This window comes from Mercenaria mercenaria, chromosome 9 (genome assembly GCF_021730395.1).
Source record: "Mercenaria mercenaria strain notata chromosome 9, MADL_Memer_1, whole genome shotgun sequence".
In the NCBI taxonomy this organism is placed as follows: domain Eukaryota; kingdom Metazoa; phylum Mollusca; class Bivalvia; order Venerida; family Veneridae; genus Mercenaria; species Mercenaria mercenaria.
In genome coordinates this window covers 7,606,867-7,622,126 of record NC_069369.1, presented here as the reverse complement: position 1 = coordinate 7,622,126, position 15,260 = coordinate 7,606,867, and the positions used below count along the sequence as shown (strand labels likewise).

At 35.7% G+C, this 15,260-nt stretch overlaps 1 protein-coding gene across 1 annotated transcript; it reads left to right on the top strand.

The window, feature by feature from the left end:
* Positions 1-8,881: 8,881 nt before the first annotated feature.
* Positions 8,882-10,426, top strand: LOC123546429 (UDP-GalNAc:beta-1,3-N-acetylgalactosaminyltransferase 2-like). Its single transcript, XM_045332682.2, has one exon. The coding sequence runs from the start codon at positions 8,882-8,884 to the stop codon at positions 10,424-10,426; it is 1,545 nt and encodes a 514-aa protein (XP_045188617.2).
* The last annotated feature ends 4,834 nt before the right edge of the window (positions 10,427-15,260 follow it).

Here is a 15,260-nt window from a genome sequence, read left to right as displayed (position 1 = left end):
TTAGTCACCCTCAGAATTTAATATTAATGATTTTGCAGTAATTGTGAGTAATTTCACATTATCTGAGATTTGTCAGTTTCATCTTCCATTCTTTATTTCAAACTCGCAAGCTATATGTACCACACATGTACAAAAACATACTGGTAGTGTAGATATATAGTGTACAGATCAATGTCTGTTATTTATTTGTTATTGATTATCTTTCTGAAAGAAGAAATAGCATTTGATATTCATTTTTCTCTTCATTTTCTTATGTAATTCAGTTTTGTACCATCATTATAAAAGATATTAGACTAAATCTATAAAGTGGAATCATGTTCATCAACATTTAAAGTCGGAAATTTAGATGGTGACTTTCAAATATGACAGTTTCATCATGCTCTGTCACTGGAACAAAATCTGATTAAATAGTGCATGACTGTGCATTATGCAGCTACAATCAGCTGAGCAAAATTACAATGGAATAAATTTGATGTGAATAATCCAAGTTTCAGAGTCAGTAAACATTGATGTACTGTGTGTACACTGCCCAGTGCTATTTTTAGTTGCACTCGTATGTGCATTTTCATAAATATCTTTGTCTTTATTATGCATAAAGGCATATACTAAACAATATTACAAAAGAAAAGCCTTTCTGTTTCTCAGAACTGACAACCATATTTTTTTTTCTAATCCATACATTACAGTTAAGAGCTTCCAATAGAGTAAGCTTGTCTGGCCTTTTTATGTCTTAATGCTCTTAACTGAGCTTTGGTTTTGCCCATTTTGTTAAGGAAGTTAGAAAAACTCATCCCTTTTCATCTTATTGCATTATACTTTACTTTTCAAATGTAAATTACCTCACAAATGACAATTGCTTTGTATAACAACTCATTTTGCTGCTGTTAACTACTTTTGTTCTTTGTTGTTTTTTGTATCTGACTATGCAGCTAATGCTGATAGGAAAAATAGATTCTTTTTACAAGCTATTATTTGAAAAAAATATCAACAAGCTTGTTGGACTAGGGGTAAACTTGAATATCGTAGGATACATGTATAAATATTTAATATGATTTAAAAATACAGTGTAGTCTATTGTTATTTGTTTTTATAACTTAAAAAAATCATAGTACAGTTAATATTTATTAGAATGAAGTGTCCTGCATATGTTTTAACATCTTAAAAAAGATTGATTGTCAGCATTTTGGTAGAAGATGTTGATTTGTTAGGTGAAATCAGTTGCATTGTTATATTTTTAAAATCTTTGAAGATTGTTCAATATAACATTGTTCTTGAGATCATTTTATTTCATTGTTTTTCATGTTGACAGTAATTGTCATTTTCATTTTTGTTTTCCTGTTCATTGATCTATGATAAGGCTGAATGAAATTGATGTTTAGTTTTTCAGGTCAAAAATTTCCCTCGGAATATTTTGAACTTCTTCTTTAAAGGGAAAAGCCTCTTAAGTCATTTTATTTATAGTACTTTTCTCTGTTTCTCATTTTGTTTAACACAATTTGGTTTGGAACCAAAGTATCTGATATTTGTTCCAATATTGTAAATATTTTAATAGCCTACCTTTGTGATTGGCAGAAAAATAAGTAAAAGATCTACCTTGGTTAATAAATAGTTTTCTTATTTCAGACTTCAGAGAAATTTTAAGAAGCAACATAAAAAGGTGAAATAAGGACACATGTAATGACTTTGAAAACTGTTAGTCAAATTTATTTAGACTTATTTTGTCTTTCTATGTGCAATATCTGTAAATATTTGATTTCTACAAAGTATATACATGTAAAATGTTCTAAATATTCAGGCTGTTATTATATGGCATTGTATAGCAATGTGACCACCACTAAAATATGTATACATTAATACGTTTGAGATATGGTATGTTACATTTGTCTGTGAGATGTGGGTTGACTGAAAGATTTGGTTTGCCTGTAAGGTATGGCTTGCCTGTGAGCTTTGGCTTGGCTTGTCTTTACAGTTTGGCTTGCCAGAAATGTCTGGCTTGACTGGAAGATATATGACTTGTCAGTTAAATTCGGCTTGCCAGAAATGTCTGGCATGACTGGAAGATATATGACTTGTCAGTTAAATTCGGCTTGCCAGAAATGTCTGTCATGACTGTAAGATATGACTTGTCAGTTAAGTTTGGCTTGCCAGAAATGTCTGGCTTGATTTTAAGATATATGGCTTGTCTGTAAAGATTGGCTAGCAAGAAATATCTGGCTGGACTGTAAGATATATGGCTTGTCAGTAAAGTTTGGCTAGCCAGAAATATCTGGCATGACTGTAAGATATGGCTTGTCTGTAAGGTTGGCTTGCCAGAAATAGCTGGCTTGACTGTAAGATATATGGCTTGTCAGTAAAGTTTGGCTTGCCAAGAATGTCTGGCTTGACTGTAAGATTTGGCTTTTCTGTTCAGCTTGGCTTGCCAGAAAGATCTGGCTTGCCTTTGAGATTTTTGGCTTGCCAATAGCAAGGATATCAGGTGAGCATAAATTGTCAGAGCTGCAATACTAGCTGTATGAGGCATAATACTGCTGTTGAAATAGTCCCCTTTAGAACAAATAATCACAAAGCATTTGAATTTAGACAAATCAGTACCTCTTGTAGTACCTTGGATAATACTTAGATAAAGTTTAATGTTTGATTATAATTTATGTTTTCTGGGATTTTTTTAATGATTTAATTTCAAACCTAATTGTTTTAGAAATTACTAGTTTGGTTCATTCTTTACATTTCATGGCTTTCAGATTGTAAAGCCGAGTTCTAAAAGCAGTCACTTACCCCCAACATCTGACTGGTTGATTCTGAGTACAGTCCTGATACTGACCAATGGGAAGCTTGCATTCTGAGACTGGTGTTATTACTAAGTTTTAATATCTTAAAGCCAGTTTTTTTTATAGTTTTATACAGTTTATCAGTGATATTGATATTATGACATGTAAACATGTTCACAGAAAAAGTTTTTGTGTGAACTGCAATGATCTGTACTCCATTTTGTTATTTGTACCAAATTTGATTGATTAGTATCACAGTGTTGTATGTGCATCGAAAATATAGTTTGTGCATACAGACCTTTGAACTAAAATCTTTCAAACTAGCTTAGAATGAGTGGTCAGACAGGGTAAATGTCTATTCTGTTTTGTTGTAATAATAATACTTTATATGTACAAAATATGTACACAAGTAAAATGAATAAAAATATCAGTTTATATAAAGCATTTTTCTTGTTTCTGTTTTTTCAGTCCACATGCATTAGAGTACACTTATTTTCGGAATACCAACCCAAGGCTGAGCTATTGTGGCAAGTCTGTCAACATTTTCCTTAAAGCAACATCTCCTAAACTACAAGGCCAATTTTGATGAAACTTCCCAGGGATGTTCTTTGGATGGTTTTCTTTAAAAAAGTATTCAAAGAATTAAATTCCTCTCAGAACTCTGGTTGCCATGGCAACCAAAGGGAAAAACTTTAAAAATCTTGTCCAAAACCACAGGGCCTAGGGCTTTGATATCTTGTATGTAGCATCATCTAGTGATCCTCTACCAAGATTGTTCAGATTATCTCCCTAGGTCAAATATGGCCCCACCCTGGGAGTCACATGATTTATATAGACTTGTATAGAGAAAAACTTTGAACATCTTCTTGTTCAAAACCACAGGTCCTAGGGCTTTGGTATGTAGCATTATCTAGTGGCCCTTTGCCAAGATTGTTTAAATTATACCCCTAGGTTCAAATGTGGCTCCACCCTGTTGGTCACATGGTTTATATAGACTTACATAGGGAAAATCTTCTTGGCCTAGGACTTTGATATTTGGTATGTAGCATCATCAAGTAGTCCTTTACCAAGATTGTTCAAATTATCCCCTTATGGTCAAAATATGGACCCACCCTGGGGGTCACATGGTTTATATATAGCGAAAACTTTGAAAATCTTCTTTACCAAGATTGTTTAAATTATACCCCTAGGTTCAAATGTGGCTCCATCCTGACTTATATAGGGAAAATCGTTTTGTCCAAATCCACAGGGCCTAGGACTTTGATATTTGGTATGTAGCATCATCTAGTGGTCCTCTACCAAGATTGTTCAAATCATCCCCTAGGGTCAAATATTGTTTTTGGGGTCACTCCATCAAAGGTGAAAAAATTGCCTCAGTATATGCAAACAGCAAAGACGAATATCTATATACGGACGTTACCGTCTCGGGGATTTTCATCCCCGGCGCTTTGCGCCGGTGATAAATCCCCTATCACTTCTTATTGATAATACAACTGTTAAATTAAGTTTGAACATTACGAGGTTTCAAAACTGATACTGTGAAAATTTATTTCATATTTCATTATGTCGCTACAGGTACACCATATATATTCAAGGTAATACGCATGTCATTCAAATTTTGGGATGCTAGGAAAATTGTGTAGCTTTATAAGCGTAGATCCGAATCTAACATGGCTGCGATTGTTTAAGGCAAATGTTTTTGAAGGAAATGTGGGTAAAAATCACATTTGTTGGGGTATTTAAATGGTGTTTGTTTACCTGTCAATGAATTATAATTATGTGACAGTGCATTCAATGTAAAAAACGCAAGAAACGCAGCAGTCTGTCAGAAAAAGTGTTGTGGCGTCAGAAAATGGCCGATCTTATCAACAACATGTGAAGGTATCGGAATGCGGTTTTTTCCGGTTCTCGAAATATTTTGTTTTAAAATAGCATCCTACGTGTTGATACACCGATTGGTGTATCGCTGAATACACCAATTGGTGTATGATACACCGATCGGTGCATGATGCACCAATCGGGGAATATACTAGACCTGAATAAGACAAATATGAAAATTTAACTTGAAGCATTTTTAGATCGACTAATCGAAGTATATTGAGACCTATCCTACTCGCCCCGGCGTTGGCATCCTTCCGCGTCCTCACCTTGGTTAAAGTTAAAGTAAACCCTGGGAGAGAAAATACCAAGGTCCCTACTGGGGCTCGAACCAAAGGGGTCCGACACATGTGGGTCACCTTAATATGGCATAATAAATAGCCCTAAGGCACTGGGGGCAAAAACATTGGTCAATAGATATATAACTGTGACCAGGGAAATTGCTCTCTATGGGCCCTTCAACTATCTCACTCTATAAAACCCCCAAAATTTTTAAAAGGCTTCGTTACATCCATTGTTTCTCTCTGTGAATTACAGGGCTATGCATTGCCACTCATGAAAACACACATCTTTAATCCATGCCTTAAACGATGTTCATTTTGTCAAGCTTAATTTGTATGTCACAATAATGAATAAATTTCGATCCATTTACACGCGTTCGTACACACGGAATGCATCAGTAAAATGACTCTTGAACGCAAATTGTCGGTAAAAAATTGCTACAGTCCGATAAACAAACATATTTACTAACACTCACCACTAATGTTATATTTATATTTCACTTAACACAGACGAAAATCAGTTCCAAGTAAATTTTAAAAATATTTCCCCCACCATCCTCCACCTTTACTGGCGCGTGCTATTGGACGGAACGGATGATGTAACAAGTGATTTTAAAGCGCTTAGCCAATCAATGCAGTGAGGCAGCACTATAAAGTTGAGCATTGTGCTCACTGCTACAAGTAGACACCGTCGTTCATATGACTGAAAAATTGTTGAGAAAGACGTTAAACCCGAACACACACACACAAACTTTGGCCTTTTATTGACCTAGTGACCTACTTTCACATTTTTGAAGCTACAGACTTCAAATTTGGACCACATGCTTAGTTTTGTGTTCCAAAATAAAATATGACCTTGATTTTAACCTAGTGACCTTTTTTTCTCATTTCTCAAGCTACATCCTTCAAATTTGAACCACGAGCATAGTTTTGTGTACCGAAATGAACTTTGATCTTGAGATTGACCTAGTGACCTACATTTTTTACTTTCACATTTCTGAAGGTACAGGCTTCAAATTTGGACCATGCGCACAGTTTTGTGTTTCGAAATAAAATTTGACCTTGATTTTGACCTAGTGACCTACTTTCACATTTCTCAAGCTACAGCCTTCAAATTTGAACCACATGCATAGTTTTGTGTACTGAAATGAACTTTGATCTTGAGATTGACCTAGTGACCTACTTTTACATTTCTGAAGGTACAGGCTTCAAATTTTGACCACATGCATAGTTTTGTTTACCCAAATAAAATTTTACCTTGATTTTGGCCTAGTGACCTACTTTCACATTTCTCAAGCTACAGCCTTCAAATTTGAACCCCATGCATAGTTTTGTGTACTGAAATGAACTTTGAACTTGTGATTGACCTAGTGACCTACTTAAACATTCCTGAAGCTACAGCTTCAAATTTTGACCGCATGCATATTTTTGTGTTCGGAATTGAAATTTGACATTGAATTTTACCTATTACCTACTTTCACATTTCTCAAGCTACATCCTCCAAATTTGAAGCACATGCATAGTTCTGTCTACCGAAATGAACTTTGACCTTGAAATTGATCTAGTGACCTACTTTCACATTTCTCAAGCCACAGCTTTCAAATTTGGACCACATGCACAGTGTACCGATATGAAATTTGACCTTGATTTTGACCTTGAGCTAGTCTTGAAATTTGGAACTTTCAAAAATGGCTCAGTGGTGGGCGCCAAGATCACTCTGTGAGCTCTTGTTAGGTTAAAGGTCAAGGTCAGATTGAACCAGAACGGTAAAACTTTTGTTTACAGTGAGCATATAATTTCTGTTCCTTGTGCAATTACTGAATGCATCAAGGGGGGCATTTTGTGTTCGACGAGCTCTTGTTTGAAGAGCGACTGGATGGTGGAGATGACAAAAATACAGTGAAAGAAAAAGAAAAATGTCTGCTGTGAAAACAAAATTTAAGCTGAATGAATATAATTAAAATGGAAATGTAGTGTACAAGAGAATCTTATTTGTCTACTGTGTGTTATATTTGAAATTTGTTTGTTTAATACATCAATACTTCTTTCATAAAAGTGACAGTATTAAAGATGTCATTAAGATAGTTGTAATTTTATTAGGGCGAGTGAATGTTCCCTAAGGGAGAGTAGATTTTACTGGCTACTAGTCCTGCAGGGTGAGTGGTGTGCAATTTTTTTACACCCCTAACTGGCAGGGTTGGCATGGTATTTACCGGTGCGGTAATTACCGGTGGTAATTCCCGGTAATTCCCGTACCGGGAAATACTCCTAAAAATTGCAAAAGTGGGAAATACTGGGAAATACTCAAATTTTCAGCAAAAAACAGTTAATTTTGACAAAAAAACCCCACAAAATATCTGTTAAATAACAAGCATTTGCATGCATACATACACTATGGCAAAAATCATATTATATTCCACTGTCAGACCCCTGGTGACCATGAAAGTGCCTTCATCACCAGTCCAATTCCTCTTTGGACCTTAACATGCGGAAGCAAAACACCAGTTTTGCTGCTTTTTTCACTCCAAGTCTATTTCTAAGTTTTGTTTGAATGACAGCAAAATTAGAAAACACTCTCAATGCCATCAGAGCTAGCTGGCATAACCAGAAGTTTTTTTGCTAGTTCACACAGTTTGTGATCGTTCCACAGCACGCCACCACACTGCTGGCTCGAAGAAAGATCGTTTCTTAGATGGTGTACTTGATGATGGTTCACACTGAGATAACTTAACATGGTCAATATCAATATCCGGCTTTGGAAGCACTTTGACACATTTAGTTCTATGAGTCCTTAATCTGTCACTCTTTGCACTGACAATACATCCACAGTCTTTACACTTTGCTTTTTGTTTTGAACCATCATCAGATTCTATGATATCATAAAAATTCCACACAGAATCTTTGGGCTTCATATTAATGCTAACTGTCACAGGATGAAAAGTGGAATGAAGTACTTTTGAAAAATAAAAAGCAATTACATGTATTTTGAGAAAGTGGATAAATACTCAGAGGTTTGACTGATGAATTTCTTTCACTGTTTTGTGAAATCACAATGGTGGGAATTATTTTACAGCAAAGTATTGTTACTTTATTTGCAACAAACATGTGCAATAGGATAGTTAAATATAGTGCTTGGGGCTATACTGTATATTCTGTATCATTATAGAATCTGTCAATAATCCACCAATTAGCAGTAACACCTCCCCTGTATTTTGGAGTGTATAATTGGACTATTTGAAAGGAGTGTAATCTTGTCTGAAGTTAGTATGATAAAATTTTTGGGTCAAATTTACAACGAATGTAAGGCCTGAAGAGTATTCCCCAGTATTTCCCGTCGTCCCGGGAAATACGAGTATTTCCCGTCTTTTTGCCAACCCTGCTAACTGGTGTTTGACATATGTCTTTACTTCATACTGCTTTTATGGTTAGATGCTAATCTACCATTATCAGTAATATTACAGACAAAATTGCCTTACTTTGTATAAATTTATGCTTTGGTGACTAAACCAGGTAAAACTTAAACATGATTCACAATACACAATGTTTGAAAATAGTCATATGTACTTCTATTTTGTGACTTTGAAAACTAGCTGGAGATGAAAGAAGTGGGTAGAGTGTTTGCTCAGTATGTTATGTTGAGAAATATGAGGCAAAACTCATCTTGTTTTATTGTAAACGATTAGTTTTACCAAAATTTTACTTTTGTTAAAAGTCTTTTATCACACTATTCGAATTGCCTGTTTGGATTATAAAATTGTTACCATTTAAATATCGAGATTTTAACTTCATCAACTGCATCATATTTCTCAGGATGTGACAGTGATGTGAAAGTCCTTCCTTGATGTGAAAGTCCTTCTGTGATGTGAAAGTCTTTCCGTGATGTGAAAGTCATTCCATGATGTGAAAGTCCTTCCTTGATGTGAAAGTCCTTCCGTGATGTGAAAGCAACCAAAGATGAAGCCAGGGGCGTCTGCACTATGTTGTACATCAGTCGGTGTCCTTGTTGTGGCTGTACTTGCACCTGTGATTTATATTTACATGTTGGAGCACTCAACTTGTGAATGTGGAGATAATGATACAGGAAGAAAGCAAGAAGACACACAGCTTGTCATTGGTATACTGTCTGCCAGGGAACATTTTGAACAAAGACAGGCAGTGAGGGACACGTGGCTCCAAGATATTCATAAAGGACATGCTTTGGAAAAAGTGTTGTATAAGTTTATAATAGGAAGCAGGAGTTGTGATATCCATGTTCAAAATAGAAAAGATTTATATTCATGTGAACAGTTAAATTTCACATATGCCACTAATCTAAAACATGACAATCAAAATATTCCATTGGTTTCTTTGAAAAATATAGAAGAGAGTGACTTAAATGTGAACACGGACAGACGGTTTAGTATTATTTGGAATACCTCAGTCATCATAAGGCATTCAGTTATAATTAAAAGAATTGGTCTACATGTGGCAGTTCCGTTATCAGAGGAACCAATCATTGTGCAGTTGTATGATGAAAATACCGAGGCTGCTGTGCTATCAGCAAGATTTAGTTTGCTGGATCCAGGAATAAGTGCTGGAACAAACTCTGATATAACTGCAGTATCTTACAGGTTTCAGTCAGTTAGTCATGTTCTACTTCCGAAACATTATGAGTGTTCGTTAAGAATTATTTTTGATGGAGCTGCACAGACTAGATCTAAACTGCTTGGTAGCCTTACTAACCTAGTATCAATAAATAATTCTGGAGGAACTGTAGAATTATTACCAATAGATGAGAAAGGGTTCTATGTTCAACAGGAATCTGAAAACAAAATTTTCCTAGGAAATCTTTTAATGGCAGTAAATGATGTAGACGAGTTGGAAATGGTACAGAATAGTCAGGCATTACTTAATGAAGAACACCAGGCTGATCAGGAAGAAATCAGTTGTCAGATACAGAAAGAAAATAGTATATACAATGATATATTATTAGTAAATGTGACAGATGTCTATCGTAACCTTCCGTTAAAATTGCTACATTTTCACCAATGGATTCATTCTGAAATAAATGCACAGTATGTTATGAAAACTGATGATGACTGTTTTGTTGATGTTGAAAAAATAATGACACTGTTTGACACAATACCAAAGGTTAATAAAATCTGGTGGGGAAATTTCAGAGAGAATTGGTTTGTTGAAAGGATGGGGAAATGGGCAGAAAAGACTTACCGAGCATCAGAGTACCCTCAGTTTGCTTGTGGATCTGGAAACATTGTTTCTAAGGACATAAGTGATTGGTTAGCAAGAAATGCAGAAGTCTTGTTTCCTTTCCAAGGAGAGGACACTTCAATGGGAATATGGTTAAGTGCCCTTGGAACAAGATATATTGAAAACAAGGAATGGTTCTGTGATAAGGGTTGTGATAAAAATGCTTTTGTGATACCGCAACTGTCTGTCAATGAAATGCAGTCATTATGGACGAATAAACAGCAGTGTGACAACATTTGCGGCTGCAAGTGAAAAATATTTCAAATTTCTCGTAATGATTCAAAAATAAGTACTTGTTTATGGTACTTGCTGCAGAAATATATTTGATAGCAGACTATGTAACTGCAATAATCTGTGTGTTTTAAGTTTCACTGGCAAGAGTTAAAAAAATGTATGTATCATACTTTTGTGCCAGTCTGATATAGATCAATGGCTTGGTATAGATCAAAGTGAATTAAAACTGACTGTCTGGAACTTTGTGGCTTTTGAAGACAAAGGAAATGCATTAACTGAAATTGCTTGTGTAGAAATCTCTGACCATTTACTGAAGGAAATTGCTTTCATCTTTGCTGGCAGTTTTTATAGGAGACATTATTTTTTGAAAGGTAAAGGAAATTATGAATTTATATGTATTGCCAAACTGACACTGCTCTTACTTACCATATCTCTAAACCTTTTGTTCATAATTGCACAGACAGGCAAGAATTTCCCATACACTTTCTTACAACTTAGGCAAAATTTCTAATAAAGTGGTTGAAAATGTCATTTTTTAGCTCGACTATACTCGCGTCGGCGTCTTTCCGCGTCCCCACCTTAGTTCAAGTTTTTTTACACTTTCTCTTTTTTCAACTTATCTCTGTAATTACTTGATGGATTTGATTCAAACTTGAAATACTTATTCCTCATCATCATCCACATCATCTGACATAAGGGCCATAACTCTGGCACCAATATTTCATGAATTTTCCCCCCTTTTCACTTAGATTTTCAGGTTAAAGTTTTGATGCACTTTCACTCTGTCTCTGTTATTACTGAGTGGATTTGATTCAAACTTAAAATAGTTGTTCAACATCATCACCCACATCATATGACACAAGGTGCATAACTCTGGCACCATTTTTTCATGAATTATTCCCCCTTTTTACTTAGAATTTCAGGTTAAAGTTTTGGTGCACTTTCTCTCTACCTCTGTTATTACTGAATGGATTTAATTCAAACTTAAAATAGTTGTTCAGCATCATCACCCACATCATATGACACAAGATGCTTAACTCTGGCACAATTTTTCATGAATTATTCCCCTTTTTACTTAGAATTTCAGGTTAAAGTTTTATGCACTTTCACTCTGTCTCTGTTATTACTGAATGGATCTGATTCAAACTTAAACAATTGTTCAACATCATTACCCTTATCATATCACACAAGGTGCATAACTCTGGGACCAATTTTTCATGAATTATTTCCCCTTTTTACTTAGAATTTTAGGTTAAAGTTTTGATGCACTTTCACTCTGTCTCTGAGATTACTGAGTGGATTTGATTCAAACTTAAAACAGTTGTTCAACATCATCACCCACACCATATGACGCAAGGTGCATAACTCTGGCACCAATTTTTCATTAATTATTCCCCCTTTTTACTTAGAATTTTAGGTTAAAGTTTTGATGCTCTTTCACTCTGTCTCTATTATTACTGAATGGATTTGATTCAAACTTAAAATAATTGTTCAACATCATCACCCACACTATATGACACAAGCTGCATAACTCTGGCACCAATATTTAATGAATTATGCCCCTTTTTGCTTAGGATATACTTATATAGTGTTTTGATACATTTTATCTTTACCTCTCTTATTACTTTAAGTTGATATTTTTGAAATAGACTCAGGCTATTGTGCAATATCTTCATCCACAATTCGTCACCTCAGCGCAAGAAGTGTATAACTGCATTGACTTAAAGAAGGACTTATTCACTTTTTGCGCTAAGGTGGCGAATTGGAGTCATTAAAATCTCCAGTGACAGCTCTAGTTCCCTCAGATGTGCCCAGTTTCACTATCCAGCATCGAAATAGTCGAGCACGCTGTCTCCTGTGACAGCTCTTGTTATTACATGAAATGTTTCAGTTTAATTTGGTGACTTTGTATTTTATAAATAAAAAGTGGATCTCTGTTGTTAATATGATCGCCAGTTGTGGTGTTCCACAGGTGTTACTATGACTGCATGATGACATTATTCTCAAGGTAGATTCTAGTTCTGTACATTTAGAACAAAATTACAAATAATAGACACTCAATTTTTGTCACATTCATTTGAGAAAATTGGCTAAATGTTCACAGATTTTTGATAGGAAACATGTTGACAAAACATTTTTAGCTCACCTGTCACAAAGTGACAAGGTGAGCTTTTGTGATCGTGCGGTGTCCGTCGTCCGTCGTCCGTCCGTGCGTCCGTCCGTAAACTTTTGCTTGTGACCACTCTAGAGGTCACATTTTTCATGGGATCTTTATGAAAGTTGGTCAAAATGTTGATCTTGATGATATCTAGGTCAAGTTCGAAACTGGGTCAAGTGCCTTCAAAAACTAGGTCAGTAGGTCTAAAAATAGAAAAACCTTGTGACCTCTCTAGAGGCCATATATTTCACAAGATCTTCATGAAAATTGGTCAGAATGTTCACCTTGATGATATCTAGGTCAAGTTCGAAACTGGGTCACGTGCCGTCAAAAACTAGGTCAGTAGGTCTAAAAATAGAAAAACCTTGTGACCTCTCTAGAGGCCATATATTTCACAAGATCTTCATGAAAATTGGTCAGAACGTTCACCTTGATGATATCTAGGTCAAGTTCGAAACTGGGTCACATGCCATCAAAAACTAGGTCCTTAGGTCAAATAATAGAAAAACCTTGTGACCTCTCTAAAGTCCACATTTTTCGTGGGATCTTTATGAAAGTTGGTCAGAATGTTCATCTTGATGATATCTAGGTCAAGTTCGAAACTGGGTCACGTACCGTCAAAAACTAGGTCAGTAGGTCTAAAAATAGAAAAACCTTGTGACCTCTCTAGAGGCCATATATTTCACAAGATCTTCATGAAAATCGGTCAGAACGTTCACCTTGATGATATCTAGGTCAAGTTTGAAACTGGGTCACGTGCCATCAAAAACTAGGTCAGTAGGTCAAATAATAGAAAAACCTTGTGACCTCTCTAGAGGCCATATTTTTCATGGGATCTGTATGAAAGTTGGTCTGAATGTTCATCTTGATGATATCTAGGTCAAATTTGAAACTGGGTCACGTGCGGTCAAAAACTAGGTCAGTAGGTCTAAAAATAGAAAAACCTTGTGACCTTTCTAGAGGCCATATATTTCACAAGATCTTCATGAAAATTGGTCAGAACGTTCACCTTGATGATATCTAGGTCAAGTTCGAAACTGGGTCACGTGCCATCAAAAACTAGGTCAGTAGGTCAAATAATAGAAAAACCTTGTGACCTCTCTAGAGTCCATATATTTCACAAGATCTTCATGAAAGTTGGTCAGAACGCTCACCTTGATGATATCTAGGTCAAGTTCAGAACTGGGTCACATGCCATCAAAAACTAGGTCAGTAGGTCAACTAATAGAAAAACTTTGTGACCTCTCTAAAGGCAATATTTTTCATGGGATCTGCATGAAAGTTGGTCTGAATGTTCATCTTGATGATATCTAGGTCAAGTTCGAAACTGGGTCACGTGCCTTCAAAAACTAGGTCAGTAGGTCTAAAAATAGAAAAACCTTGTGACCTCTCTAAAGGTCATATTTTTCATGGGATCTGTATGAAAGTTGGTCTGAATGTTCATCTTGATGATATCTAGGTCAAGTTCGAAAGTGGGTCACGTGCCATCAAAAACTAGGTCAGTAGGTCAAATAATAGAAAAACCTTGTGACCTCTCTAAAGGCCATATTTTTCATGGGATCTGTATGAAAGTTGGTCTGAATGTTCATCTTGATGATATCTAGGTCTAGTTTGAAACAGGGTCACGTGCGATCAAAAACTAGGTCAGTAGGTCTAAAAATAGAAAAACCTTGTGACCTCTTTTGAGGCCATATATTTCATGAAATCTTCATGAAAATTTGTCAGAATGTTCACCTTGATGATATCTAAATCAAGTTCGAAAGTGGGTCACGTGCCATCAAAAACTATGTCAGTAGGTCAAATAATAGAAAAACCTTGTGACCTCTCTAGAGGCCATATTTTCCATGGGATCTGTATGAAAGTTGGTCTGAATGTTCATCTTGATGATATCTAGGTCAAGTTTGAAAGTGGGTCACGTGCCATCAAAAACTAGGTCAGTAGGTCAAATAATAGAAAAACCTTGTGACCTCTCTAAAGGCCATATTTTTCAATGGATCTTCATGAAAGTTGGTCTGAATGTTCATCTTGATGATATCTAGGTCAAGTTCGAAACAGGGTCATGTGCGGTCAAAAACTAGGTCAGTAGGTCTAAAAATAGAAAAACCTTGTGACCTCTCTAGAGGCCATACTTTGAATGGATCTCCATAAAAATTGGTCAGGATGTACACCTTGATGATATCTAGGTCAAGTTCGAAAGTGGGTCACGTGCCTTCAAAAAGTAGGTCAGTAGGTCAAATAATGAAAAAACGTTGTGACCTCTCTAGAGGCCATATTTTTCATGGGATCTGTATGAAAGTTGGTTTGAATGTTTATCTTGATGATATCTAGGTCAAGTTTGAAACTGGGTCAACTGCGATCAAAAACTAGGTCAGTAGGTCTTGAAATAGAAAAACCTTGTGACCTCTCTAGAGGCCATACCCTTGAATGGATCTTCATGAAAATTGGTCAGAATGTTCACCTTGATGATATCTAGGTGAAGTTTGAAACTGGGTCACCAGCCTTAAAAAACTAGGTTAATAGGTCAAATAATAGAAAAACCTTGTGACCTCTCTAGAGACCATATTTTTCAATGGATCTTCATGAAAATTGGTCAGAATTTTTATCTTGATAATATCTAGGTCAAGTTCAAAACTGGGTCACTTGAGCTCAAAAACTAGGTCACTATGTCAAATAATAGAAAAAACGACGTCATAC